This window comes from Alnus glutinosa, chromosome 6, assembly GCF_958979055.1.
Source record: "Alnus glutinosa chromosome 6, dhAlnGlut1.1, whole genome shotgun sequence".
NCBI lineage: Eukaryota > Viridiplantae > Streptophyta > Magnoliopsida > Fagales > Betulaceae > Alnus > Alnus glutinosa.
In genome coordinates, this window is record NC_084891.1 from 763491 (window position 1) to 789189 (window position 25699).

The following is a 25699-nucleotide window of genomic DNA, read 5'->3' on the forward strand; positions in this document are numbered from 1 at the left end:
ATCGCAATCCCAAACACACCATAAATGAACTCAATATTTATTATCAGTTTAAAATGATGGGATTGGTAATTTAGAATGGCATCATAAGGAAATATTTCAAGAGGGAGAATTTGACATATGATTGTTAAAGTATTAATGATATATATATATATATATATATATATATATATATATATATATATATATATATATGAGCAATGTTATAAATTGTATTTTTATCCTATAATTATCTTACAATTCTAACGTGTCAATTATAATCTATCATTGGATCGATTATTGTTAAATAAATAAAGAATTGGTTGAAACTGTTTCATTAACATTATAATATAGTTGTGATATATATATATATATATGGAATTAAGATTTATTGTGTAGGAGGAACTTACCGGTCGGGGCGGACAATTTATTGGCAACACTCTCATCTCTCTCTCTCTATTTTTTTTTTCACTTCCCCTAAAAAGGTCAAATCCAAAACATTCTGACCTTTTTTTTTTTTTTTTTTTTTTTTCCCACTTTTTATATCACACAAATAATTTGTTTTATTACTATTCAAATAAAAAAACTTACTCAAAACAAAATTTTTAATTTTTCTATAAAATAATTTTAAATTTTTTTTATATTTTATATCATATCAATCACTTATTACTACTATTCAAACAAAAATTCTATTAGCAACCATTTACCAAATTGCCTTACATTGCATTACTCACTATTGCGTGAGAATATATATATATATAAAACCGCCATAATTACCCAAACAGCCCCTTTCTTCCACCAGAAATTCAAACCCCAAACCAAATCGGAAGCCTAGGCCAAACCCTCCAGAAGCTTATTATGTTTGTATAGAGTATTCATAATTCCAATTCCAATGGCGAAATCCGAGAATTCGAAGCCCAACTCCAACATCCCGCCCTACGTTCCGTCCTCCGCTAAAGTGCACCCTTCCAACGACCCCGAAGTCGATCCCAGCTCCTACTCTGTCGAGAAGTTCAGACTCTACGAAACCAGACAGGTAACGCTAATTCCTGTTTGGTTGCTGGGGAAATGAGAGAAAATAGTAGATATCTAAGGAAAGAGCTGAATTTTTTTTTTACTTCTTTTCTGTTTCTATTGAATGTCTGGGACCGGACAAAGTAATATGTTGTATGAGAGTTTCGTTTCTTTCTTAAACCTACATAAATGAGAATTTAGTTTTTTTTCCTAGTTTTTTTTTCGCAGGATAAGATTAAGTGAGGTTTTGGAGATTTATACGTTGATAGAAGCCTAGGAAAAGAAATTAGTTGCGTCTAATAGAGGTTCTAATTCAGAATTTTTAAAACCTGAGCCACGGAAATTCCGTTCTTCAACTTGAGCTCTGTTTGGTTGCCTACAGAATATCGGGAAAGGAAAGAAAAAGGAACAGAGAATCTTGAATTTATTAGTTTTTGACTGTTTGGGATATGGGAATATGAAATTACATGTCTGGATCATCTTTCTTTCTGTATTATTATATTGTTCTTTTATTTTTTTGACAATTGGGCATTGGGTTCTATAAGCAGAGATTTTATCTTATCGGTAGTGATCGGAATAAGAAGCTCTTCCGGGTGTTGAAGATTGATCGTAGTGAGCCATCTGAGCTCAATATCAGCGAAGATCCAGTGGTGTATTCTCCGAAGGAAATCAAGAACTTGCTTCAGCGCATTGATGAAGGCAATCGTGCCACCGGGGGGCTAACCCCTGTGGCAAAAGTTTTTGGAATTGCAGGTAAGTGTCAAGAGTATTACAATTTTAGGTTCATATGGGTGTCCCAACACTTGGGGGTTGTACCAAAATAGTAATATATATGCTCTGGTGGTTTTAGGTTGCATTAAGTTTCTGGAGTCGTATTATTTGATTCTGGTCACTAAGCGTCGGCAAATTGGATGTATATGTGGTCACGCAATTTACAGTATAGACGAGAGCCAATTAATTACGATCCCTCATGTCTCAGTTCAAACTGATGTAGCACACTCTAAAACAGAGCTAAGGTAATTGTTTTTTCCTTGTACAATTTTTTCATCAAACTTTTGTTATCTGTGTATCTAGACGAAGTGGTTCCATAAATTGTAGATAATAGATATAGCCCTAGTGTAATTCTTGTCAAATATATTATTATGCAGAGACTTTGTAGATTGTCATAGGGCATAATGTTTGTGGTGACATTAATTCTATGGCCACCATATTAGTGAAGGTTCTCTTAGTTAGGGGCAAAATAGGAGATATCTGCCACTGCAACAGGTTTTTTTTTTTTTTTGGTTTTCTCAGACTGCACACTTGGATCTGTGGCACTTCTTTTTGGTTAATGAATGACAACCATCTTTAGCTTAGGGAACTTACCCCCCCCCCCCCCCCCCCCCCCCAAAAAAAAAACAAAGCTTAACCTGCCTCGTCCACAAAAAAAAAAAAAAAAAACTTAGGGATTTAACAGGATGATGCCCCCAAAGTCCCATCCAATACTATAGCTAGTTCATTTATTTCTTTGGGAGATTTACCTGTTGAATAGACAGAGCAAAGACATAGTCTTTGCAAATGACCTCACAACTGATTGGGTCAAATTTTCCACAATAAATACATTGAGTTACTTACTAAATTTTTGGCGAGCCTGTTTCTATTCAGGATAACCTTTAGGTAGTATCAGGAATCAACAGCTGTCTAGTGTTTTAATATATTACTTGGAGGAATTTATTTGAATTAATATGTGACTAGGTGTAGAAACCATAAAAACCACTGAGTTGAATGTTGTGGCTGGGTATTCTAAATATGTGTGAAGCTATGTGTTTATATATTATAAACCATTTGGATCATACAAACTACTGAGTTGACTCTACCTATGTTGGGACTTGATGGACTTCAAAAAAGTATCCAATCATTTTTAGAAACTCTTTTGATGTATTGTATATGATTGAAAAAATCTTTCTTTTTTTGATAGTCTAAACTAAATCCCTTGTGCCCACCAGCTAATGGTTTTGTAAAAGCACATTGTAGTTGTACTTATTTCGTAATGTTTCCTCTAATACAGGTACAAGAAGCTTTTGTCGAGTGTTGATCTGACCAAAGATTTTTTCTATAGCTATACGTATCCTATAATGCAAAGTTTGCAAAAAAATGTGCTTTCAATGGGTGATGAAGGGATGCCATATGACAATATATTTGTGTGGAATGCTTATCTGACACAAGCAATTAGATCAAGATGCAATAACACTATCTGGACTATAGCATTAGTTCATGGGCATTTTAAACAGGTATGAGAGACTTTCTTTTTATTATCTCTTTGTATTTTAATGGTTTACACCTCATCACATGTAAATTTGAAATTTATATGCCATACTTGCAGTTTACACATAAGATGCTGTCGTCCATTTGGATGTCTGGATATATGTTAAACATTTGCTTCTTTTCAGCTAGATGTTCTCCCACCATCTCTGCTGTTTATGCAAAAATATGAAATTCCAATCCAAATCCACATTCAAGTACTTCACAGTTATTAGTAATTTGTTCTAATGATATTTTACATCCAGAAGCTGCTTTACTTTTTGATCCTACCAGCAATAATTGCCAAATCTTTCACTACTGTAACATATATCAGCTAAAAGAAAGAAGCTTCCATTGGTATTTCTAACACAAACTAAGAAAGGCACCTTGTCGTCTCATAAGATCAAAATTGAGGGTCACTTATAAGAAAAAAAAAACAGATCAAAATGGAGGGTTGGTCATTGGTTCAAGACTCATTGAGTGCTCTTGTAATTTACCAATCAACCAAAAAAAGAAAAAAACAAAAAGGAAAAGCATCTCCCTCTCATGTGGCTTTGGATAAAAAAAATGCAACCTTCTATTCATGCCTCTAAAAATATGACCTAGTTCTATCCAACCTGGATTGGCAGGATGACATTTATTGAAAGTAAATTTGACAACTCCTTGAGGTGACTTCTGAACTGTCACATGCTGCACGCAATGCTCGGAAGTATTAAAGTCAATCCTTGAAGATCTCTGGTCACCTAAACATAGAAAGAAGCCAAAAGGACTTTATCCAGCAACTGACTAGCATCCTTTTTTTTTTTTTTTTTATAAGTGCAACTGACTAGCATCCTCAAATTCGTCTTGAAAAATTATAGCTTTCCTTTACACCTAAATATTATATTTTACAGTGTTCTGTACAATCTCAATTGTGTTTTAGAATCCGTACATGCATTAAACTACACTTGTATCTTTTGCAATAATGGAATCATCATTGTAAATTTTTATCCTTTTACAATTAATGGCATGTGTAGATTTCCTAAGTCTTAGAATCACACACCTTGTTTTTGAAAGCAATCAAGTAGAATTTAATGCAATAAAACCTACAAGGAGCTTCAAAGCTGCTTGAAATTCTCGTAATTCAAGTTTAAAAAATTGGCTTATTTCCATTGAGTTATATAGTTTTTTGGCACTCCTTGTTCTGTCAATGCCAGGAATATTCCAATTCAGAAACTAGAAGTATATAGAAATTATACTAATAAACTAAGCCTTAATGCCTGGACAACCACAGTTAGTGACACAGTTAGATAACTGATGCAGCAAAGAGAACTTAGATATAAAGTGGATCTGAAATGAACTAGCCAAAGATGCCACCTTTCAAGCAAATTGACGCTTACAAAGAGTTTGAGAAGAAATTCCAGCAATAATCAAGACTATAGCAAAGTGAAGAAGATGAGATTGAAGTGGGAATAATAAAATTTCAATTTCTAGGCTCCAAAGAGTCCAAGAACTCATATATGAGATTTCATATAATAGAAAATAAAAGGCTGCCTACAAGTGTCTTGGCCTTTCTTTGGGAGCTCCTTTTAAGGCCAAAGCTATTTGGGATGGTGTTATTGAAAAGGTTGAGCGCCGTGTAGTCGGGTAGAAGAGAATGTACTTGTCTAAGGGTGGGAGGATTACCTTAATATAGAGCATATTGTTCAATTTGGCCATGTATTTCTTGTATTTTTTCCCTGTTCCTGTTGGTGTTTCCAATCACATAGAAAAGCTTCAATGGGATTTCTTATGGGGTGGGATGGGTGATGAGTTCAAATTTCACCTGGTAAGCTGGTTTAACCTTTTTCTCTAATATGTGAGGGAGGGTTAGGGGAGTATTTTTAATCGTGCTCTTTTGGGAAAATGGCTTTGGCACTATGTGCATGGGAGAGAGGCCTTGTGGAGAGTTGTAGTGGATGCTATGGCAACTTGTGGGGTAGGTGGTGTTTCAATGAGGTTCATGGGTCGTATGGGGTGAGTTTGTGGAAATGTATCAGGAGGGGTTGGAGGGGGTTTTTTAGTCGTACCATATTTGAGTTGGGAGATGGCTCCAAAATTAGATTCTCGTCTGACAAGTGGTATGAGAATCATGTCCATAAGGATATTTTCCTGGATTTCTATAGTATTGTTTGTGTGAAGGATGCTTCTGCGGCACAAATTATTTGGAGCTATCCAATGATTCTCATTAATGGAATTTAAGTTTTATCAGAGATGCCCATGATTGAGAGGTTGATGTCTTTGCTTCATTTTTAATTTGTTGCACTCTTTCATATGGAGACAGGGAGATGAGGACAAGCTCCATTGGGTTACCTCCAAGAGGGGAAAGTTTGATGTTGGATCGTTTTATAACGTCCTTGTACCTCATGATAGCACCGTCTTCCCTTGGAAGGGTATTTGGCCAAATAAGAGCCCCTTGAGAGCATCATTTTTTGCTTGGACAGTCACCCTAGGGAAGATCCTTATCATGGATAACCTTAGGAAACGGCATGTTATTATGGTTGATTGGTGTTTTGTGTGTAAGAGGAGTGGGGAGTCTGTTTATCATCTCCTTCTCCATCGTTAAATCGCCATTGCCTTGTGGAGTGCCATTTTTAGCCGGATTGGGTTAGTATGGGTTAATGCCTAAGAGAGGAGTATACCTTTTCACATGCTGGAGAGGATTGGGAGTCGGTCCTCAAAGCGTAGCTGTGTAGAAGATGGTATCATCCAGCCTTTTGTGGTGTCTTTGAAGGGAAAAAAATAATCGAAGTTTTGAAGAAAGTGAGAGGACATAAGGATGGTGGCGAAACTTAAGTCAACTCTTTATCATTGGACAAGTGCTCTAGATTTTTTAGTATGCTTAGTTTTTATGATTTTATTGACTTGTTTTCTCTTTTTAACTATGTGTTTCTCCTGTGTATTTGAGTTGTGCCTTTGTGCCTTTAATGATATTTCGTTTACTTATATATATATTAAAAAAAAAAAAAAAAAGATAAAAAAAAAGGACTTAAAAGAGACTATTTGTATTAGTGTCTAGTAACCCTAGAATCCTACCCTTCATCTTTCATAGAACAAATAAATCTTAACCGTCTAACTTCATTAAAAGTCACATGCTAGTCACATGACCTTTTAAAAATACTAAAAACATGATAATATAAAGCATAACATATTAATAAAAGACTGGTTTTGAGATAGCTAATGGACTTGATAAAATAGACTTGGGGGCCTTTTGTGCTTTGGGCTTAGATGCTCCTTCATCAACAACATACTCAATATAAGTCCCATGGACCATAACAAGAGTCCCTGTTCAGCAGTTTTCAGAATTACAAAAATTCCGTTTGACCCCTAAAACTTAAAATCATGCTCCTGCGGCTGCTTGCATCTACTGCTGGTTTACAAATTGCAAAGTTTTGTAACCGAGATCAATTGAGGGATTAATGGTGCAATTAGTTTAGTGATGTCAAAAGTGATGTGCAGATAGTAACATTAGATAGAAATGTAGCATCTTGGTGTGTGATTCAATGTGTACAATCTTGTACATGGCATATGGTATGCAACATAGTTTCATTTTTATGTAATATCATTTTTTTTACTGTTACCACTGGTTTTTGTTTTTAGTGATTATGAGTGACTAGGTGTGCTATATCCTTCAGCTGTAAATACCTTCTGAAATATTATTTTATGGAAGCAAAACTTATCTTTTAAAGTTGATTCTGCCCTTTTCCACAATATTTCACCCCCTTCTAGAATTCAATCATAGTACATGATTTGCTTCATACTATTGTTCTGTGATTCAATTTAATTGAGCATAACATGTATTTAGTACTTCCCTCAATTCTATTGAACTTGATGGTGGCAGATGAGGCTATCAATTTTTGGGAGGGACTTTGGTGTTTCTCTGGTTTCAAGACGCTCTCGGCATTTTGCAGGGACACGGTATGTTTTAGACTGGATATTTGAAATTAAATCCGGTTCATATTATAGCTTTTATTTAACAAGTTCTTATACAAAATAGCTTTTATTTAACAAGTTGACTGAAATTGTATCCAAAACATTAGATCTGACGGAAAAATGATTACATACATATTACCCTTTAATTTCTTCTGTACTTGGTTCAAACTCCACTTTCGGCCTGTAATTAGTTTAGACATCACCAAAATAATAATAATAAAAAAATTGTTGCTCTGGTTCAGTTAAAGCCTGGATCATCTCTGGAAATACATTAGAAGCAACTTAAGATTCTCAAATTGCGTCATATGTGCTTGGACACCTATGAAATAACCTTGTTGTGCTGTTGTGTTTGACAAGTCGCATCATAAAGACAATGTAGTAATATGGTACTATTCATCGGGGTTTTTACTTTTTTTAATAAGTAAATCAATCTTATTAAAAAGCGTAAGGGACACAACTCAAGTACACTGGAAGTATACAAGAGAGTTCCCCAGTTAGGGAGAAGTAGAAGAGCACAAATATTTGATGGTATAAATCTTAACCAGAACACACGAATATTTATAGATGATAAATGATGGTATAGATCCCATGCAAATAATCATTATAAAGTATTTATGTTTTATGTTTTTTGGTTGTGCTTAACATTCATGGCACATACCGGGAGAGTTTGTGCGGTCACTTATTCTTAGTTATTAGTATAATTTTTTGCTTGGTAGATTTTGATGTATGCATTTGTGTGTTTGAAGGACGCTCATGTAACATATGCATTTGAAGCTTAGGAAATCTTTAGTACGTACAGAACTCCTAAATGTGAGAAGGCTTCAATTGTATTTGCATTGATAGGAAAGATGGTTTTCCCTATGATGCCAAGGATAAGCTATGTACCTGTTGAGTATTCCAACTATCAAACTCTGGTTTTATTATTTTACGTTAGGCAGAAAGATGATAATTTAATTGTATAATGATCTAAGCCTTCCGATTCAAATGATTAATTAGTAAATAATTGTAAAGTGGCTGATGTGGCTCACACATTCTTGTGCATGCCATGCCATCTATTTATTGGTCAAGTTGACAGAAATCATGCAACATTATCAAACTCTACCATGACAGTGACGCCTATTAACGACAAGATGACATTGACATGCTTTCAAAAATTGGAAGCATCTAATTGCACATATTGAAACTTTGAGGACCCAATTATGATTGTTGTATTACTTCAAGGACCAAAAGTAGTTAAGCCTAAGAAACGAAATTCCCCCTCTTAAAAGTTGCTCCTCCAATGTTATGGTTGTTTGTGAGGTCAGTCTCCATTGGTGTTCTGCTCTTCTATATTTTAATTTTATATGAGCTAGGGTGGACACTGGAGGTTCAAATCAGCTCTTTATTGGTGTTTTTGAAATTTATAACTCTGTTCAATACCAATGGCTTAGCCAACTTACCCAATAGAAAGTTGAGGCAATGAACTGCCAAAACTAAGATGCAGGTGATTTACTGGATGTTGGGGCACCTACTTACTTCTATAGGTCGCAATTGGATATTGGGTGTTTGGCTATGTATGTAGATATATACAATACAAGTATATGGGTGGGTGTGCGTGTGTGATCCACAAATTATTGGATCCCGTAAATAGTTTATATGAAGTTTTACCCCCATAGGCGTTTATCTCTTGTGGTTTGTTCAGGGAAGGACTGAAGGAGGAGGAGCAACAAACCAGGTTAGACTTTCTCTCTCTGCACATTGGATTCATTTCTTCCAATAACCCTTTGTGGCAGATTTTTTTTTTTTTTGATAAGTAATAAATTCAATAAAAAGCGCAGAGGGGCGCAACCCTAGTACACATGAAGTATACAAAAGTGCCCCTAATCAGAGGAAACAAAAGAACATGAATATAAAAACTCAGCGAACATAATACGACTCGGGCTATGCGCCTAGACCCAAACATATAACATATTAAGCACATTTTGACACAAGTCCGCAATCGGTAATTCCACATCTTCAAATAGCCTTGCATTCCTCTCACGCCAAAGACCCCACATAATTCACAAGGGAACCCCACATAACACACAAGGGAACCTGCTTCCAAAGATGCGTAACATGACTACGAACCAGCAAGGTGCCCCAACCACTCAACAAATTCAGCACGCTTCTTGGCATGACCCACTCCACCCCGAACAAACTATAGAAAGAGCTCCAAACAACCCGTGCCACGTCACAATGAAGTAGGAGGTGATCAATGGATTCCCCATTCTTCTTACACATACAACACCACTCTACCACCACTCTACCCCCTTTTCAATAAGAATTTCAAAGGTTTTTTTTAGAGGATGTGTTGTTTCTTCAGTTTTTCCAAAAGGAATTTAATTTTTGTTCTTCTTTCTTTTTTTTTTTTTTTTTTTTACTTCTCTCTTTCTCTCTCTCTCTAATTGATCCCTGTATGCTCTTTCCTTCCCTTTTCATGGATTGTGGTTTTTGCAGCTTCTATTTTGATTTAACAAAGTTAATGTTTCTAATCTTGATTTTTTCATCAAAGAGCAAAATCAAATCATGCCTCCTCTCTCTTTTTCTCCCCATGTATACCAATATAACTTTCTTTAGGTGTAGAATAATTAATTTAAAAACAGTTGGTTTCTCAACTCTTCTGTTCAGTGGCAACCTTTCCTTTTGTATGAATTTTTCTCTATAGTTTGGTCTGGGACTTCTAAGGCAATTGTTCTTATTGCCCTCATTGTTGTGTTTTTGCTTATTTGACGGGACTGTTATTTTTCGTTTTCATGAGAGTTTTTATTTATTTTTTATTTTTAATGGACATGCTGCAAGGATAACTTATCCTTAATCATTAAAAGTTGTGATTAAGTGATGTAGAACCGATTTGGAACCTTGCTCACAATCGACTAAAATGAGAGCAGCTGTTTTTTTAATTTAGAAAAATTGAGGGGCTATCTGTTGAAGAAGAGAACTGGTTGTTAGAAAATTCTGGTAGCAACAATATAGGGATTATTAGAATAATAGTTAAATGATTAAATTCATTATTTCCTATTGCTTAAGCTTTGCAGAAGTGGTATTTATCATAGTACAGGAACAAGTTATTATGAGTTCGAACCTTGTTTCTACTCTAGCTAGGTAAGATTGGATTTGAACATTCCTCACATGTTAGACCTCACTCATTGAGTTGGAGTTTGGGTCTATACGTGAATGGTAAAGCTAGAATGATGTATAAATGATTAAATTCATCATTTCTGTTAGTTTAAGTTTTTAGACAAATGATAATTTATGGGGAATCACAGCGCTCTAAGGTAGGGTGCTTATCTAGTGACTAAAGGATAGGGAAAGCTTCAGTTTTTTAGGGTCTTAAAGGATATCGGAGAAATATGGTTTCGGGTTGTAAAGATGGAAGGAAAGAGAGGTTTAAAGGCTGTTCTGTGGCTGTGTAACAGTATCCCATGAATAGGGATAATTCAGAAAAAGGAGGGAGAACATGCTTGACAATCTTGCCTTAACACTGAAACTCTGATTTCTTTGAGTACATTGAAGCATATGAAGCATATTTATAAAGACTCTTTACTTTTATTTATCTTACTAGGACTAGGACTCCTCAATACTGAAAATACTTAATAAACACATAACTACTTAACATTCAATCAAAACAATCCTAATATCACTAGAAAATTCTAGGATAAGCATAATCCAGAAAATACCCTTAAAGTACTGGCACAAGAATTGTGGGAATTTATGGTTCTGCCACGCTAAAAAATCACCAAAAAAGAGCTACTTATGACTACTAAACCATTGAGCCAAATTAATAACTATTTCAACTGTTGACTACTTATGATTAGACTTCTAAAACTATTTTATTATCTTAATTTGATGTTGCATGTGGGTCCGCTAAACTCAAGTTTGTGTAAATTGGAAAGTAGCACATGAAACAGCAACAAAGCAATCTTCAATGACTGCATCAATTAGTTTGTCGACTAATTTCTTTTTTTCTTTTTTGGATTTTTTAAGATATCAAATTACAAATTGGAGTGAGTTATAGAACAAGCATTCGCCTTTTCGTTAATTTTTATACAACTGAAAAGCACAGATAAGATAGAGTGGTCCTGAACCAGAGAAGGATCTAGAAACAAAAACTCTTCACGCATACTACCTTTAGTTTTGGTTGATTTCAGCTGATGAGAAAAATAATAGTTTTCTTTTCTATTGAGTTTCCTTGTATAGAGTACTAATTTCAATTTTAGGAAATATCTGTTCAGTTTCATAATACAAAGAACTTTTTTGTCCCTGTGTATATAGGAAATGTTATAATCATTACGTGCCATTGGTTCTATTATTTTAGTGGTTTTCATAAATTGCAGTTACTTGAAAAGGGGAGTTAATGATCGCGGAAGGGTTGCAAATGATGTTGAAACGGAGCAGATTGTCATTGATGAGGAAGCTGGGTCGTGCAAGGGAAGGATGAGTTCTGTTGTGCAGATGCGTGGTTCAATTCCTCTTTTCTGGTCGCAAGAAGCTTCAAGATTTAGTCCTAAACCTGATATAATATGTAAGAATATCTATTTTACAAATTTAATTTGCTTTGTTGCTGAGCTTTTGTTGAGTGTTATGGGTGTTATACTTTTAGCTTCATGTACATAGAGTGAATGTTTTCTTTTTGACTTCAGTACAGAGATATGACCCCACATATGAGTCAACAGGATTACATTTTGAAGACCTGGCAAGGAGATATGGCAATCCAATTATAGTGCTTAATTTAATTAAGGTCATCTTCAAATTCATTTTTATGGCTGCCATTTGAAAAAGTATAGTTTCCTATTATGTGATATTGGATTCTTCATGTGTGCAGGGCTTTGTTAGTAGTATTGAATTGTTTTCACATTGGCCAAGAAGAAAGAGGGATAAAAAAAAAAGAATTTAAATTGGGATCTTGCTTCCACTTATCTGATGTTAGATTTAATGTCTAGTGCAATCTGCTACATCTTTTTCTCCCTGTAAAGTTTCTTGTATCACTTTGTTTATAGAAACTTCAAGAATTGGCACACTCATTATCACTTTCTTTCCAACACACTGGTTGCATGTTTGCATCAATGTAGAGTTAATGTACAATTACAATGACTTTGGTTGATGGATTGAAATGACATTTGTTGATGTCGACTTGATGTATAATTAAGATGACGTTTTTGGCAAGTAATACGTAGAACATCCATCTGTTATAATGCTCAAGGATCGTTATTCGTATGTTTTTGATAATCTGTGTGGGTGTGTATCTCTCTCTGTGGGAAGTGGCTATCACCAATATCTAGGAATAATGGAAACTTTTTCCAGACATAATTGTAATATCTATAACAAATTTATGAATTTTCTTCGGCTTTTTAGTGCCCATATATACAAACATGGATACATATGCTTTCAGCATTTTATTTTTTAAATTACTCACTATTTAGTTTGAGTTTCACTTCTAATATTCCTGGAATTAACTTAAATGTTAAAGTGCAGACAGTTGAAAAAAGGCCAAGAGAAATGATGCTTAGGCGTGAGTTTGCAAATGCGGTTGGGTATCTCAACCAGATACTTTCAGAAGAAAACCATCTTAAATTTATTCACTGGGACTTTCACAAGTTTGCAAAGAGGTATGTAGATTGCTTCTTCTTCTTCTTCTTTTCTTCCCTCTCTGTCTTGCTCCCTCTGTTTTCTTTTATTTTTATTTTTGTATGATATTTTATGTTGAGCTAATCATTCTGTTATTCTGCTGTTTCCAAAGCAAGTCTGCCAATGTTTTGGCAGTTTTAGGTGCCGTGGCAAGCGAGGCACTTGATTTGACTGGTTTTTACTACAGTGGTAAACCTACCATTGCTAAGAGGAGGGGCAACAAAATTAGTCGGACAAGCACGGGAAGGTATGCTTTTCTTACTAAACTTGCGTAATCTCATATACTCTTAAAACGATTTAAGAAAATAAACACATATTTACATAAATGATAATGGAATATCCAAATGCGGTCCACGGGTTCTGGAGCATGGCCATGAGACTCAAATATTGTTTGTTTTTAGACGTGAGGGACTTCATGCAAAAGCAAATGGCTAAATGAGGTACTTCAACCTTTGCTTGGCATGCTTGCTCTTGCACTAGCGTAGCCCGGCCACCCCCCAAATGGCCATGGGGTGGCTGAAACCAGCCTTGTTCAATTTTTTTTTTAATATTTTATACATTTATAATTTTTTTTTATTATTATGGGTGACACGTCACAATCTAATTGGTGTTGTGGCATTTAATGGTTTCTGTCAAAACAGTAGACGGAAGTTAGGCGGCTATTTGTTATTTTTGCATACCACATGGAACTCTCAGAATATTTTTATACCACATGGAGCTTATTGCAAATCGGTGTAATCACAAAGACTATTTTGCATTTTTTCCTAAGTTTTCCATATGATTCCGTATTTGTTGCACTGAACATAAAGTTTAAACCCTAAATATTTTATGATGCTCTGAGAAGTGATCTTTTAAAATAAAAGGGACAGGTAAGTACACATGATGTGTACCAAATTCTCCCTAAAAGTATTGCAATGTAAAAAAGTTCATATGATCAAGAGAAATCAGAAAAGATGTGGGAGAACTGAAAGGGACTTGCCTACTGCAGGCATCCAATCAATAACTTCAAGAATAATAGCATTCCAAATAGCACCACTTCTTTGACAATTAAATTTCCCTGAATATTATTTATAATAAGACTAAATTTGTTAAAAAAGCACCAAAGAGGGCACAACCCAAGTAGAAAGGGGGGTTTTGCAATTATTTTCTTTAATATTGGTATTTGATAACCTAGTCTTCCTTATTTATACCATCATATTGATTAGTGTATATTTTTATGAAATGTTATTGTTTCTTGCATATGAGTGTGCATCTGGTTCTTTTAAGCATGAAGTGGGTTGCGTAATTTATTAAATGTTCATGAAGATGCTAAGTGATACTTGATTCAGTCCAAAAAAAAGTCAAAGATGCTGAATTAGTCTGTCAGCTCCTTATACATTGTCCTTTGGCCTAGTTGTGGTCCCCATTTCTTGATTTTGGTCAAAGTTTTACTCGGAGTTTGGTGGTACAATTGTGCATCTCTATGTATTGTCAGTTTGGTGAGCTACGTGTTTTGTGGATGACTGATGTTCTCGAGGAGTGAAGTGAGTGCAACTTTTCTAATCTTAGGGTTCCTGTTTGGAAGCCAAAGGAACCCCATGAACTAACAACCATTTTCAAAAAAGCCTCACAAATTGACATATGTGACACTTAGATATATCAAACCACAATTTTGTTGCAATTAAGCCACTTTTTTGTCATTCTTCAAAAAAAACCCTATTTTCTTTTTTTAAAATAATAATAATTGAATTTATAAATAAATAAAAAATTAATTAATTTTTGATTAAATACTAAAATACATAGATTAAGGTTTGATTATTATAAAAAAGAATTTGCATGAAATTTTGATTTTTTTTTTTTTTAAGAAAATAGGAGTATTTTTGAAAGAATGATAGAGAAGTGGCTTAATTGCAACAAAATGGTAGCTTGATGCATCCAAGTGTCACACCTGTAAGTATGTGAGGCTTTTTTTTTAAATGGTTGGTAGTTCAGAGAGCTTAAGTGTATTTAACCCAGATTTTTATTATTTTCCTTTGGAATAAAGCCTAGTTTTTATTGTGTGAATTTTTTCTTTGTAGTTTTTACGTGCTGTCTATTTAAATCTTGATGTGCTCTATTTCTATGGTATATTTTTCTATTGTAGTAATAGAATAATGGGTTTTTTCTGCTCTACCGGAAAAAGAAAAAGTAAAACAGTCAAGTTCAGTCACACTTTATTATCATGCACTTTCACAAAGTGCCTAAAATTCTTAGGGGAAAATACACCTGGGAGTGGCCGAACCACCCCCAATTATTATTATTATGTTTAACACTTTAACCCCCGGGGCATATTTGGGAGTATAGGTGCTAAAAAGCCACGTGCGACGCATGTGACTTCCATTCCGTCCAAAGAGACGAAAAAAGTTAACAGATGGGCTAACTTGTGACAGTTTGGTAGTTTGTGGGGGGTCGAATGTTACTTTTTAAACATTTGAGGTCAAAATGCAAAAGTGGTCATACTTTGGGAGGGTCAAGTATATTTTCCCCAAATTCTTATATTAAGATTGACATTAAGTTCTATAATAAACTCCCAACGTTATCTATAATGAAATCTATTACGTTATGTGCCCACACAAATTACTGAGAACTTTGAAAACGATGATAATGGTGGTATCAGGTGTTAGAGTATCTCAATTAATAATGTTGAGGCATTCCAAGAAATTCCTGTAGATTGAATGCATTATTACTGACAATGAAAAATGACTGAATGATAATTGCACAACAGAAATGATAGACTTAACTACTGTTGAATTTGTGAGTGTTATAGATCATATGATGTTTCTTTCTTCTTTGTAACAAGTTCTGTAACAGCAATTTATTGACTATTTATAAATTCATGAATATGGTAATGTAGTTTTAGTTGAGTGGCGCATCTTTTTTTTTTTTTTTTGATAAGTAAGAAAAGTTTTATTAGAAAAAGCGTAAGGCGCCCCTAAGTACACGGGGAGTATACATAGGAACAACCAAAGCCAACCCACCAAAAGCATCCAACAAAACCCTAAAGCGCAAAAGGATCACCCAAGAACAGCCCACAAAAAGAACCTAACAAAACCAACAAGGAGGAAAGCCCTAAAACCCGAAAACCTCTAAACCCACAAGGGCACAAAACCCTACTACATGAGAGCCTTTCCTTAATACAAGGGTATTTTGGTATTTCCATCATACTAAATATATAGCCTGGTGAAATCTTGCATTCATGGCACCTACTAGTGCTTTTTCAACATTGGGGCTTAACGTTGAAGATTTCTTTTGAAATCATTAATTTGATGATGATCTATTGTTAAATTATTTTGTTTTAGGCTTCAGGTGTTGTTCTCTATATAGCTCATTTTCATTTCTTACAGGGATACTTCACTTAGAGATCTGAAAGCTGCTAGTTCAGGGGATCTTGCTAGGATTGGAAGCAGTAATGAAAATCTAAATTCTTTAGTTAATCGTGACAGAGAGACTGATTTTAGTCAACAAAATGGAAAAGATAATTCTGGTGGCGAAGGGCCACGATTTCAAAGTGGAGTTCTGCGCACTAACTGCATTGACTGCTTGGATCGCACAAATGTTGCCCAGTATGCTTATGGCCTTGCAGCTTTGGGCCGCCAGCTCCATGCAATGGGTTTAACGGATGTGCCTAAAGTGGACCCTGATAGTAGCATGGCTGCATCTCTAATGGATATGTATCAGAGCATGGGGGATGCTCTTGCCCAGCAGTATGGTGGGTCTGAAGCTCACAACATGGTAAGTTATATCCTACATTATCATAGTTTGTATGATTTTTGTCTATCACTATAGACCATTAATTAGTGCATCTGTTTGTGCCTTTTTTGTTAACTAACTAGATATTACTTCATCTGCTTTGATTTTTACTTTGTGAATCGCTGCTTTATTATGAGCATCAGGTGTTTATAGAGAGGCAAGGAAAGTGGAAAGCTACCACCCAATCTAGAGAGTTTTTGAAGTCTATCAAGCGCTACTACAGCAATACTTACACTGATGGTGAAAAGCAGGATGCTATAAATTTGTACTTAATTCTCCCTGTTATACTTTCTTTCTCATTTTTTTGGAATACTATTTTTCCCCTTTTTTCCAGCTAATGAGATTTCTGAAGTTTTGAATTGTCATTCTGTAGCTGCTAGCTTTGGTTATAATAACCCAGTATCTTTGGAAGGCTGGGTTGCTTTAGTTTTGCTGACACTGGCATTTTTAAATTCCTAGTTTATCTAACATTGTTTTGTTTCATATTTTGTTTTTTTTTTTTTTTTTCTTTAACATCTTCTCAAACTATCATCTTTTGGTGTGCTTGCCAGATTTTTGGGTTACTTCCAACCAAGAGAAGGGAAACCTGCTATTTGGGAGCTAGATTCGGATTACTATCTCCATGTATCTGGGATTGGAGATGACTTTTTCCCATTTAAGTGGTAAATCTCTATGTTCTCCCTCTACAAGCTACTGCATACACGCATTTACACCCACGTGTACACTTGCATGCCCGTGCACATTCAAACATCGTACATCCATTTTTTTTTCTTATTCTTCTTGTCCTTTTTTTTTGTGTTGGGTGCATTCTCCATAGATGTTAGGGTTCTTATTTATGTGTTCCTCTGATCTTCTTCTTCTTCTTTTACTTTTTCTTTAATGTATATTTTTTGATTTTGCAGTTCACAATCTGATGCCAAGCCTGTTGGGGGACTTGGAGTTACTCTTGCCCCTATTCCAGCTTGCAGGGAAGACTTCTCAAGGATGAAGTTGACAGCATTTGATAAATTGATAGAGAGAACATGTAGTATAATAAGGGATGTAAGACTCTGTAGTGAACCGGATCAAAGACAAGGTGCTGGTATAGGAAATTCCAGTGTGGCACCTGATGCAGCGTAATTATTTCCTTGGCTTTAGCACATCTCTTTTGATGATTTATATCCTATTTTTTACCTTGTATGATTATTCACCTTCAACTCTATAATTGTTTGCTTGCACGCCAAGTACTTGCACATGCATCTCTCTCTCTTATGCTTCTCATTTGCTGCTGACATGTCAGTTCTGTACTTCTGCTGCCATAGATCTACAATACTCAAATACTTGCAACTGTTTCCTTGTTTTTTGTTATATTAGAATTATTTTTAGTTTGTCTGAGTATCATAGTTCTTGATTGAGCTTTGGTTATTCATCATTAGTCAAATCAAATTTCTTGGTTATCATGCAGTCTATTATTTTTCCAAGTCCATTGTTTGTATGCAATTTGTGCTGCTTCATGTCATTGACCGGTTTGTTTTACCCAAGAAAGGTCGTGCACTTGTCCCTTTCATGTTTCCTTGGTTAATTTTTTTTTCCTCAATATTATTTTGACTATGTTACATTTTTTTTTGAAATGCTTGATTGATGGGATAAATATATTTTAGCCCTCCAAACTACCACCCTTTCTCCGGATGGCCCCCCAAACTACCAATGCTTAGATTCTGGCCCCTCAAATTACCACTTTCTGATTTTTTGGCCCCTTCCGTTCATTTATGCCGTTAATTTTAAACAGAAATCCGAAAATACCTCTCATACACTTTGAAATTCCCACGGTTAAGGGAGGGGTATTTTCGGGATTTTGGTCAATTTCTGTTAGAATTGACGGCATAAATAGACGGATAAGGCCAAAAAATCAGAAAGTGGTAGTTTGGGCGGCCATCCAGAGAAATGGTGGTAGTTTGGGAGGCTAAAATATATTTATCCTTTGATTGATTTAATGTTACGAGGACAAGTGGAAAGATCTTCCTTTTCTTTATAACTTCCAGCTTCCAATTTTTGTTTAAACTAATTGAAGTTCATTGCACACAATTACTGTTTCATTTTATCACAGTTAGATCATTTAATTACACAGGATTGTGCCAGTATTGATGTATGTCCTCAGTTCTCACTCCCTCTCTACCTCGCTCTCTGAGTTTGGAAAAGATGAAATAGTTGGTGTTTTTTTTTCACCCCCTCTAAATGTTTTCACATCACAATGGGTTGTGCTGTGTTAATGGTGCTAAGAGATGGTCTATATCCTCGGTAACCTAGCTGTATTCACTGAATCTTAGAAAATTTTGTCCAGTGAAATACAGCTCAAAAGCCCAAATTGGCTTTTTGGCCAGAGGAAGTATGAAGAAAATGGCTCTGCTCCCAAAGTTACTTCACAGGAAATTGCAAATGGAGGATCTCAGGATGACAGAAGAGTTGATAGTTTTTGTGACCTAAATTGGCTTTCTTCTACTAGCGATATGAATGAAAAGGATATCTTCCAGAGGTATATCTCTAGAAAATGCATTTTCTCTTTTTTCATAAAAAAATGCATTTTTTTTTTGTTCTATGAGTGCAAACTATTTTTTTTTTTTTTGAAGAATTTAATTTTCCCCAATTGTTTTAGAAGTCTGCAACTTTTGGTTGCTACATCGGAAACCTTGTTTTCCTGCAAATCCCTAAAATTAATGGGATAGCATGGCAGGCTTCACTTGGACCTGTTGAACAAATGAACACATCGTAATTCAGTTTCTTCTTTTATCTGTGTTTAGAATTGTCTAAGTTCAGTCTTACTTCACAAAATATAGTGAATGATTTACTGTTATGCGCTAATAATGTTAAATCACGAATTGTCCCAAAAGCTTAGGAAAGGGTAAATTGAACAATTTAATTAATATTCTAACACTCCCTATATATGTGGACTCAAACTTCGTTTTCAACAAGTAATGGTCAATACGTGAAATATTTCACTGAAATGGAGGGTAAATTATGGAGTAAAGGTTCAAACTCAAGGCTTATACTCTAATTCCATGTTAAATCACCAATTGTCCTAACAAAAGAGGCTACAAAATTAGGGAAATTATATCTCATATTCTATAACATTCTTTGCATTCATATCATTAAAAGACTGTGTATTCATTCATTTATTTATTTTGGTGTCAATGTTTGATAATCCTGATATGTAATAATTATTTGAGAAGTTCCTTAAAACAAGAAGTCCCTTAAAACATTCCTAGTACTTTTAAGCTCACTTTGATTTCTGATTTTGTAAGACACAGCCAGAAGCAGGTTCAATTTGCACACTTGTGTTAAAGGAAATTAAGAAGAGTGTGCATGATATGCCCATTTTTTATAGGTAAATACAACTCAGGAACCTGCGTGGGATTGAACCTATGATATCACCCTCCATTCGGTATTTATGTGGGGAGGAGATGCACCAAGGGTCATTGCCATGCTATGCTATTTTTGTAAGGACAATACTAAAATGATTTTATTATTTAGAAATCTGACCAACTTGACCGAACTCAACCCAAACAGGGGTTAAGCATGTTGAGACTAGGGCAGAACTGGATATAGTTTGATTTGGTTAAGCTTTTCAGTAAATTTAGCTGTTATATAATTTTGAAATAGCAGATGCATTTTAAAATGACAAAATTTATCACAAAATTGATTTATTATTTTTTCTTTGCCAGTCTTTTTGTATCAGTCTGTTAAAAAGGAGTTGTTATTCATCTGCATTTTGTCAAGTTCATGGTTAATGCATTTGTTTGTGTTCTTGATTTCAAGGTACCTTGCAATGACATCAGTTGATGAAGCAAACGGTTGGTATGGTGGTACACTGCTTGGTGATCAAGATGAAAACAGTGAGATATATAAGCATTATGCCGCATTATGTCAGGTAATAATATTTAGGCCTTTCAGGTAATTTTATCTTTTGGTCATACGTCTCTTATACATGCTTTTGGTTACTTTATTTTGAAATTCTCTCCGTTCTCTCTCCTACTGCCATCCCGCTCATTTATTCTGCCGTGCTAGTGGCGGCGCGTGCAGGCGCGTCACGCTAGCTCTTGCTGTTCGTTGGCTGCGACAGAAGGGTTCGTATCGCCTCACTGGAGGTGGCTCTCAGATATAATGGATTTTCGATCTCTTATAGGGATCTGAGGCGCGTCGCTTTAGGGTTGTGAGGGATGGAAAGACGATTTCTGGTGGAGGCAAAAGCGTTTGTCTTCTCGGTTATTGAAGGGGAGTCAGTTCTAAGGGTGGAGGAGAAGCGGAAATTTTATTCCGGTGCGGTACTTCTGAACTACCAGTGTATCGAATGGCTGGGTTCGACTATGGAGGCGCTGAGGGGGGAAATTGGTAAGACTGATTCTGTGAAATCGTTTCGGGAGGGGGAGAAGGTGACGATAGTCCGTACTGGAGGTAACATTAATGGAAGGTTTATGGAGGTAGCGGTCTATGGGGTGGACGTTCAGAGAGGGTTCCTTCGCATTCCTGAGGGGCGAGGTGGATGGGGTTGGCTCAAGTTCATCGCTGAGCTGCGCAAGGTGTTAGAAGTGGTGGGTATTGCGGTAGGGTGCGGGCTCGGTGGTTCCCCGCCGGAAGAGAAGTCAAGGGGGAAGGAGGTGGGGGGATGGGTTGGAAAGGTTGTGGGATCTTCATCGTTTGCGGAGGTGGTGCGCTCGGGAGATACCGCCTCTGTCGAGGGTTGCAGATCTCAGGTGTGGAAGTCGGGCTGGTGCGATTTGGAGAAGAAGCCGCTTCAAGTGGGTTGCAACGCCATGGAGAAGGTAGCGACTGAACCCACGGGTAAGGACCGCCATGCTGTTGAGCGTCTCAGTTGCTGTTCGGCGTGCGTGTCTGGAGTGTTAAGGCAGATGGTGAAGGTCCTTGGGCGCCTGTCCAAGGTTTTGCGGTGGGCTGGTGGGTCTTCTCATAGATTGGGCTTGATATCCTCAGTTCGGCCCAAAAGTAGGTTGGGTTTTGCTGCGGGCCGGAAGCTTAAGAGATGGTCTGCTTTCATAGGGTACAGGAGTCGGGCTGGGGCTAAGGTGCCTAAGCCAGTTGTGAGGGCTGCGAATCCGGGTCGTCGAGATCTGGCTCTGCTTTCCTCCCCACCGGAGGCGTCGAAGTCGGAGGCTAGTTCCGTTGAGAGGCTTTTGTCAGCTGGGGTGAGGTCGGACGTAGAGGTTCTTCAGCTTGGGGAGATTGGTGATTCGTCTGTCGGTGCTGGGCGTGACCACGTAGGCGTTGCTCTTAGTGCGCCAGAAACTTCGTCTCTCCGTCGGCAGGTAGGGAAGCTTGCGGATGTTTCTGCCTTGGGTAGGAGGTTGGGCTCTTCGGCTACCGGTGGGGGGTCCAAGGTAGGCGCGTCTTTGAGGGAGGGTGATACCACGGGGGAAACTCCGGATGCACTTGGGGGTCTGGAGGCGGGTACTAAAGGTTTTGAATTCCCATCTTCGGGTGCGGTTGCTCTGGGTGAGAGGATTCGATTGTCTCTTCCTGTGATGACGGACAGTGGGTCTCTCATTTACCCGTCCGAAACAAAATCGATCATGAGGTATCAGCGGAAATCGAAGGCTAAAACGAGTAAGATGGATAAATCTCTGATTGATGAGGCTGTGATTGCCTTGGGCTCGCCGAAGTCGCAGTGTTCGGGTACATCCCAGGTTTTGGACGGGGCTGTGGAGCAGATTCTGCCGAAGTCGATTGGGGGTGTGGGTCTTCGGCGCGGGTTCCTTCTCCCGAAAGATCCTCCCCCCTTGAACGTTGATACAGCGAAATCAGATGTCAAGGGTGAGAATCCCACTCCGAATGGTTGTATCCAATCTCAGAAGTGGCCGGTAGGGTTTAGTAATTCTGGGGAGATTGTTGTGTGGGATCAGGGAGAAATAGGTGACTCTCCCCACCCCCTGGGGTTTATTCCTCCTGATCTGCTATTGGAGTGGGAGTCCGATGGTGCGGTGTATGAAGATGCAGCCCTGGCTATGTTGGATGACATTGAGGAGGATTTTCATCGGGATACTATGGGGAAGCGGCAGAAGAACAAAGGAAGGAGGGAACTGCAGAATTTGAAGAGCTCCATCAACTACGACGGTGTGAGTGTGCGTCCTTGGAGTAGGAGAGGAAAGGCTCAGGTTCGGTAGGTTGAGGGTCGGGGTTGGGGTTATTGGGTGTTGGGTTCTGAGGGTTTGGATGGGGTTGGGGTGTTTTATCTTCCTTGTATGAATGGGATTGTGTGGGTTGGTTTCGGTGGGTTTCCTTCTCTCTTTTTTAGGGCTGTTTTTTTATTTTCAAGCATTGCGTTGTCTTGTATACTGCCGGTGTACTAAGGGGCGCCTGACGCTTTTAATAAAGTCAGATTATTACTTATCAAAAAAAAAAATAGTCAAGCCAATGACTTTTAACAAAAAGGAGGTGCTCTAATTCATTCTACAAAAAGTGATGATATGAATTTATTTAATCTTCTACTGTATAACAGAGAAACAGAATTTCAAACATTTTTCATGTCAAGCCCTCAATTTTGTATTGGTCATTTCTTTTTTAAATTACTGTTGGAAGAATAAAACGCAAGCAATTTGACTTTTTTCCAAAATGTTGACAAGATGGCACCTGTAGTTTGCAAATCTTGGGGAGTGTTTTCCAAGATGTAATTTTAGACAGTTTTAAGCACAAGTTAAGTCATGTCACTGCTTCCTGATCCTTCTAGGAGTTCTACAGGGCTTTATAGATGGTTGGCTGGTATTTTCTTCAAATTTCGATTTTTACTAGTGTTAACTTTACTGAGGGTTGGCAATCCGGGTTGGCATGTCAAGTTCATGTTGACCCGTTTGACATGTCAACCCGTTAAGAGTCAATCCTGACTCGACTTGTTTAGTTAAATGAGCTAGATCCTTCAATTTTGACAATTGACATGACCCATTTAAATAAGCGGGTGACACGATACAACCCGTTTGATAAACATGTTGTTTTGGGTTGACTTGACCGGACCTATATAACTTATTTAATAAACAGGTCGTATTGGGTTGACCTAAACACTACCCATTTGGCATGTTTGACCCGTTATTTTGAAACTAAATCAAATAAATAAAAAACCCATTTGACCCACCAAACTGTTTAAGAGTTTTGTTTTGTTTTTGTTTTTTTTTAGAAAGAAAAAAATATATGATTTTATAATTATACGTGTCAAACGAGTCATCCATGGGTCAAGTGGGTTGAGTCGGGATTGATGTGTTTATTATATTAATTAAGTTGATATCTTCCTCTTGCTTCTACGGGTAAACAAGATGCTTGTGCCAGTTACCGGAGGTCTGTTTGGCACCCAAATGTCAAATTTGAGATGCCTAATAAGAGTAATATGCTACTCTTTACACCTATTTCACACCGGCTAACATGACGTGTTTTAAATGGCTCCCCATGCCGGCCACTTAAAAAAAATAAAAGGAAAGTTAATTAAAACACATCATGTAGCCGGTGTGAAATGAGTGCGAAGATTAGTATTACTTGCCTAATAAACCTATGTAGAATCAAACAGGTAAGTGCAGGTGATGTGTATGAGTAATCCTCTTATGGAAAGGCTAATAGAATCGATGAGTGTCCACTGGTTTAAATCTGGTATGCCGGAAGGGTATCTGGGGACTCAAAATCTCATATCTGTCCGTGTTGTGAGTATATTTCATCTGATTGGCATAATTTTCTTAATACTTTTTTAAACCTGCAGGGCCCTGCGATGGAACCTTTTGAAAATGATACTGAGAGGGAGAAGCACTATGCTGATGCTCTATGCATGGGCACGGTTGATATTGTAGATGGTGCTGTTGAAGCAGAGATGAGAGCAGCTCTCAAGGAGTACGATCAAATTGGTGCTGATCTTGGAATCATCCCTTCCTCATGTAAATCCTTTACCCAAGATCCGAGCTGGTTGACAAGATGGATAATTGGGGAAGAGAAGGTGCAGAGAATCTGAAAAGAACCATCACTCTTGCACATATTTCTTGACACCAATTATTATTATGTACATATATGTTTATTCACGTTCTTAATTCAATTTTATTGAATTAGTGAAACTGTGTTTGTCAGTTGTAAGAAAATGATACTTGTATTTGATTATATGACTGGAAGGAAACATGTTGATGTTTTCTTATTCATGTGAGATGAGAAAATATAATTTCTTTTTATTGTGTAATTGTATTTTCGTGTTATTTTTAATTGTTAGTAGAAAGAATATAATTGTATTTTCATCTTATTTTTGTTAGTTATTTGAGAGAAAAATAGATGGAGGTCTTATATTTAAATCTTCGTAAACTCAGGTGTTAAATTATTATTGGAAACTAGAGTTTAAAAGTCGAGATCTTGGCATATTTTCCTTAATTGTCTAATTGGCATCACTTTGAGGATGAAATGAAAAATCCTCTACACACATTAACGATAACAAGTTATATATTTTATTAAGCTTTTAATTAATAGGTTAATCTTCGTTTGAAAAAAGAAAAAAGAAAAAAGAAAGTGATGTGGCACGCCCTGATTTTCCCCTGAACTGAACAGGAAAACAGAAAAAGAAAAATATTAATACTAATAAGGAGAGGTATATTTCCCGAAAGTCTAAACTTATTTAAAAAACATATTACTACTTTAAATAAAAACCTACTTTTTAGGTTTCATGGTTCGTACAAATGAGTTGGTTGCTCTTTTTACAGAGGAATAAAAGATATAAAATCAATATATATATATAAATAAAGGAAATTTTTACTTTTGTAAAGATAATTTCTTGGACACGATGAGATCTTTGAAGAACGTTATTTTATTTTTTACTAAAGTAAAGTTCTTTAATTGTTGCAGTTGCTTCTGCCTACTTTATTTTTGAATATTTTATTGTTTTTAACTAGCAGATTCTTTGTTTTTTTACAGAGTAGTTCACTAAACTTCTCACATGACCGAGCTCACTCTTCCGGTTGGTTGATAAGGTTGTGAGATCCATATTGTCTAGAGATAGAACTTTGACATAAAAGCTGCAATTCTTATGTAGTTATGTTAGAGTTTTGAAAATTACGATTCTAGTTTG

General features: G+C 36.5%; 1 protein-coding gene across 2 annotated transcripts; it reads left to right on the top strand.

Moving 5' to 3' along the window:
• The first annotated feature begins 749 nt into the window (after positions 1-749).
• On the top strand, positions 750-24815 carry LOC133870415 (phosphatidylinositol-3-phosphatase SAC1). 2 transcript variants are annotated; one of them, XM_062307537.1, is made up of 17 exons: positions 750-1012; positions 1539-1743; positions 1841-2006; positions 3038-3260; positions 7130-7206; positions 8903-8935; positions 11574-11761; positions 11880-11977; positions 12712-12845; positions 12977-13111; positions 16227-16614; positions 16776-16897; positions 17184-17294; positions 17535-17747; positions 18953-19144; positions 20425-20536; positions 24359-24815. In XM_062307537.1, exons 1-17 carry the CDS (start codon positions 869-871, stop codon positions 24602-24604), a joined length of 2787 nt encoding a protein of 928 aa, XP_062163521.1. In that variant the 5' UTR covers positions 750-868; the 3' UTR covers positions 24605-24815. The 2 variants fall into 2 exon arrangements, with proteins under 2 accessions (XP_062163521.1, XP_062163522.1); XM_062307538.1 differs by lacking the exon at positions 8903-8935.
• Positions 24816-25699: the final 884 nt, after the last annotated feature.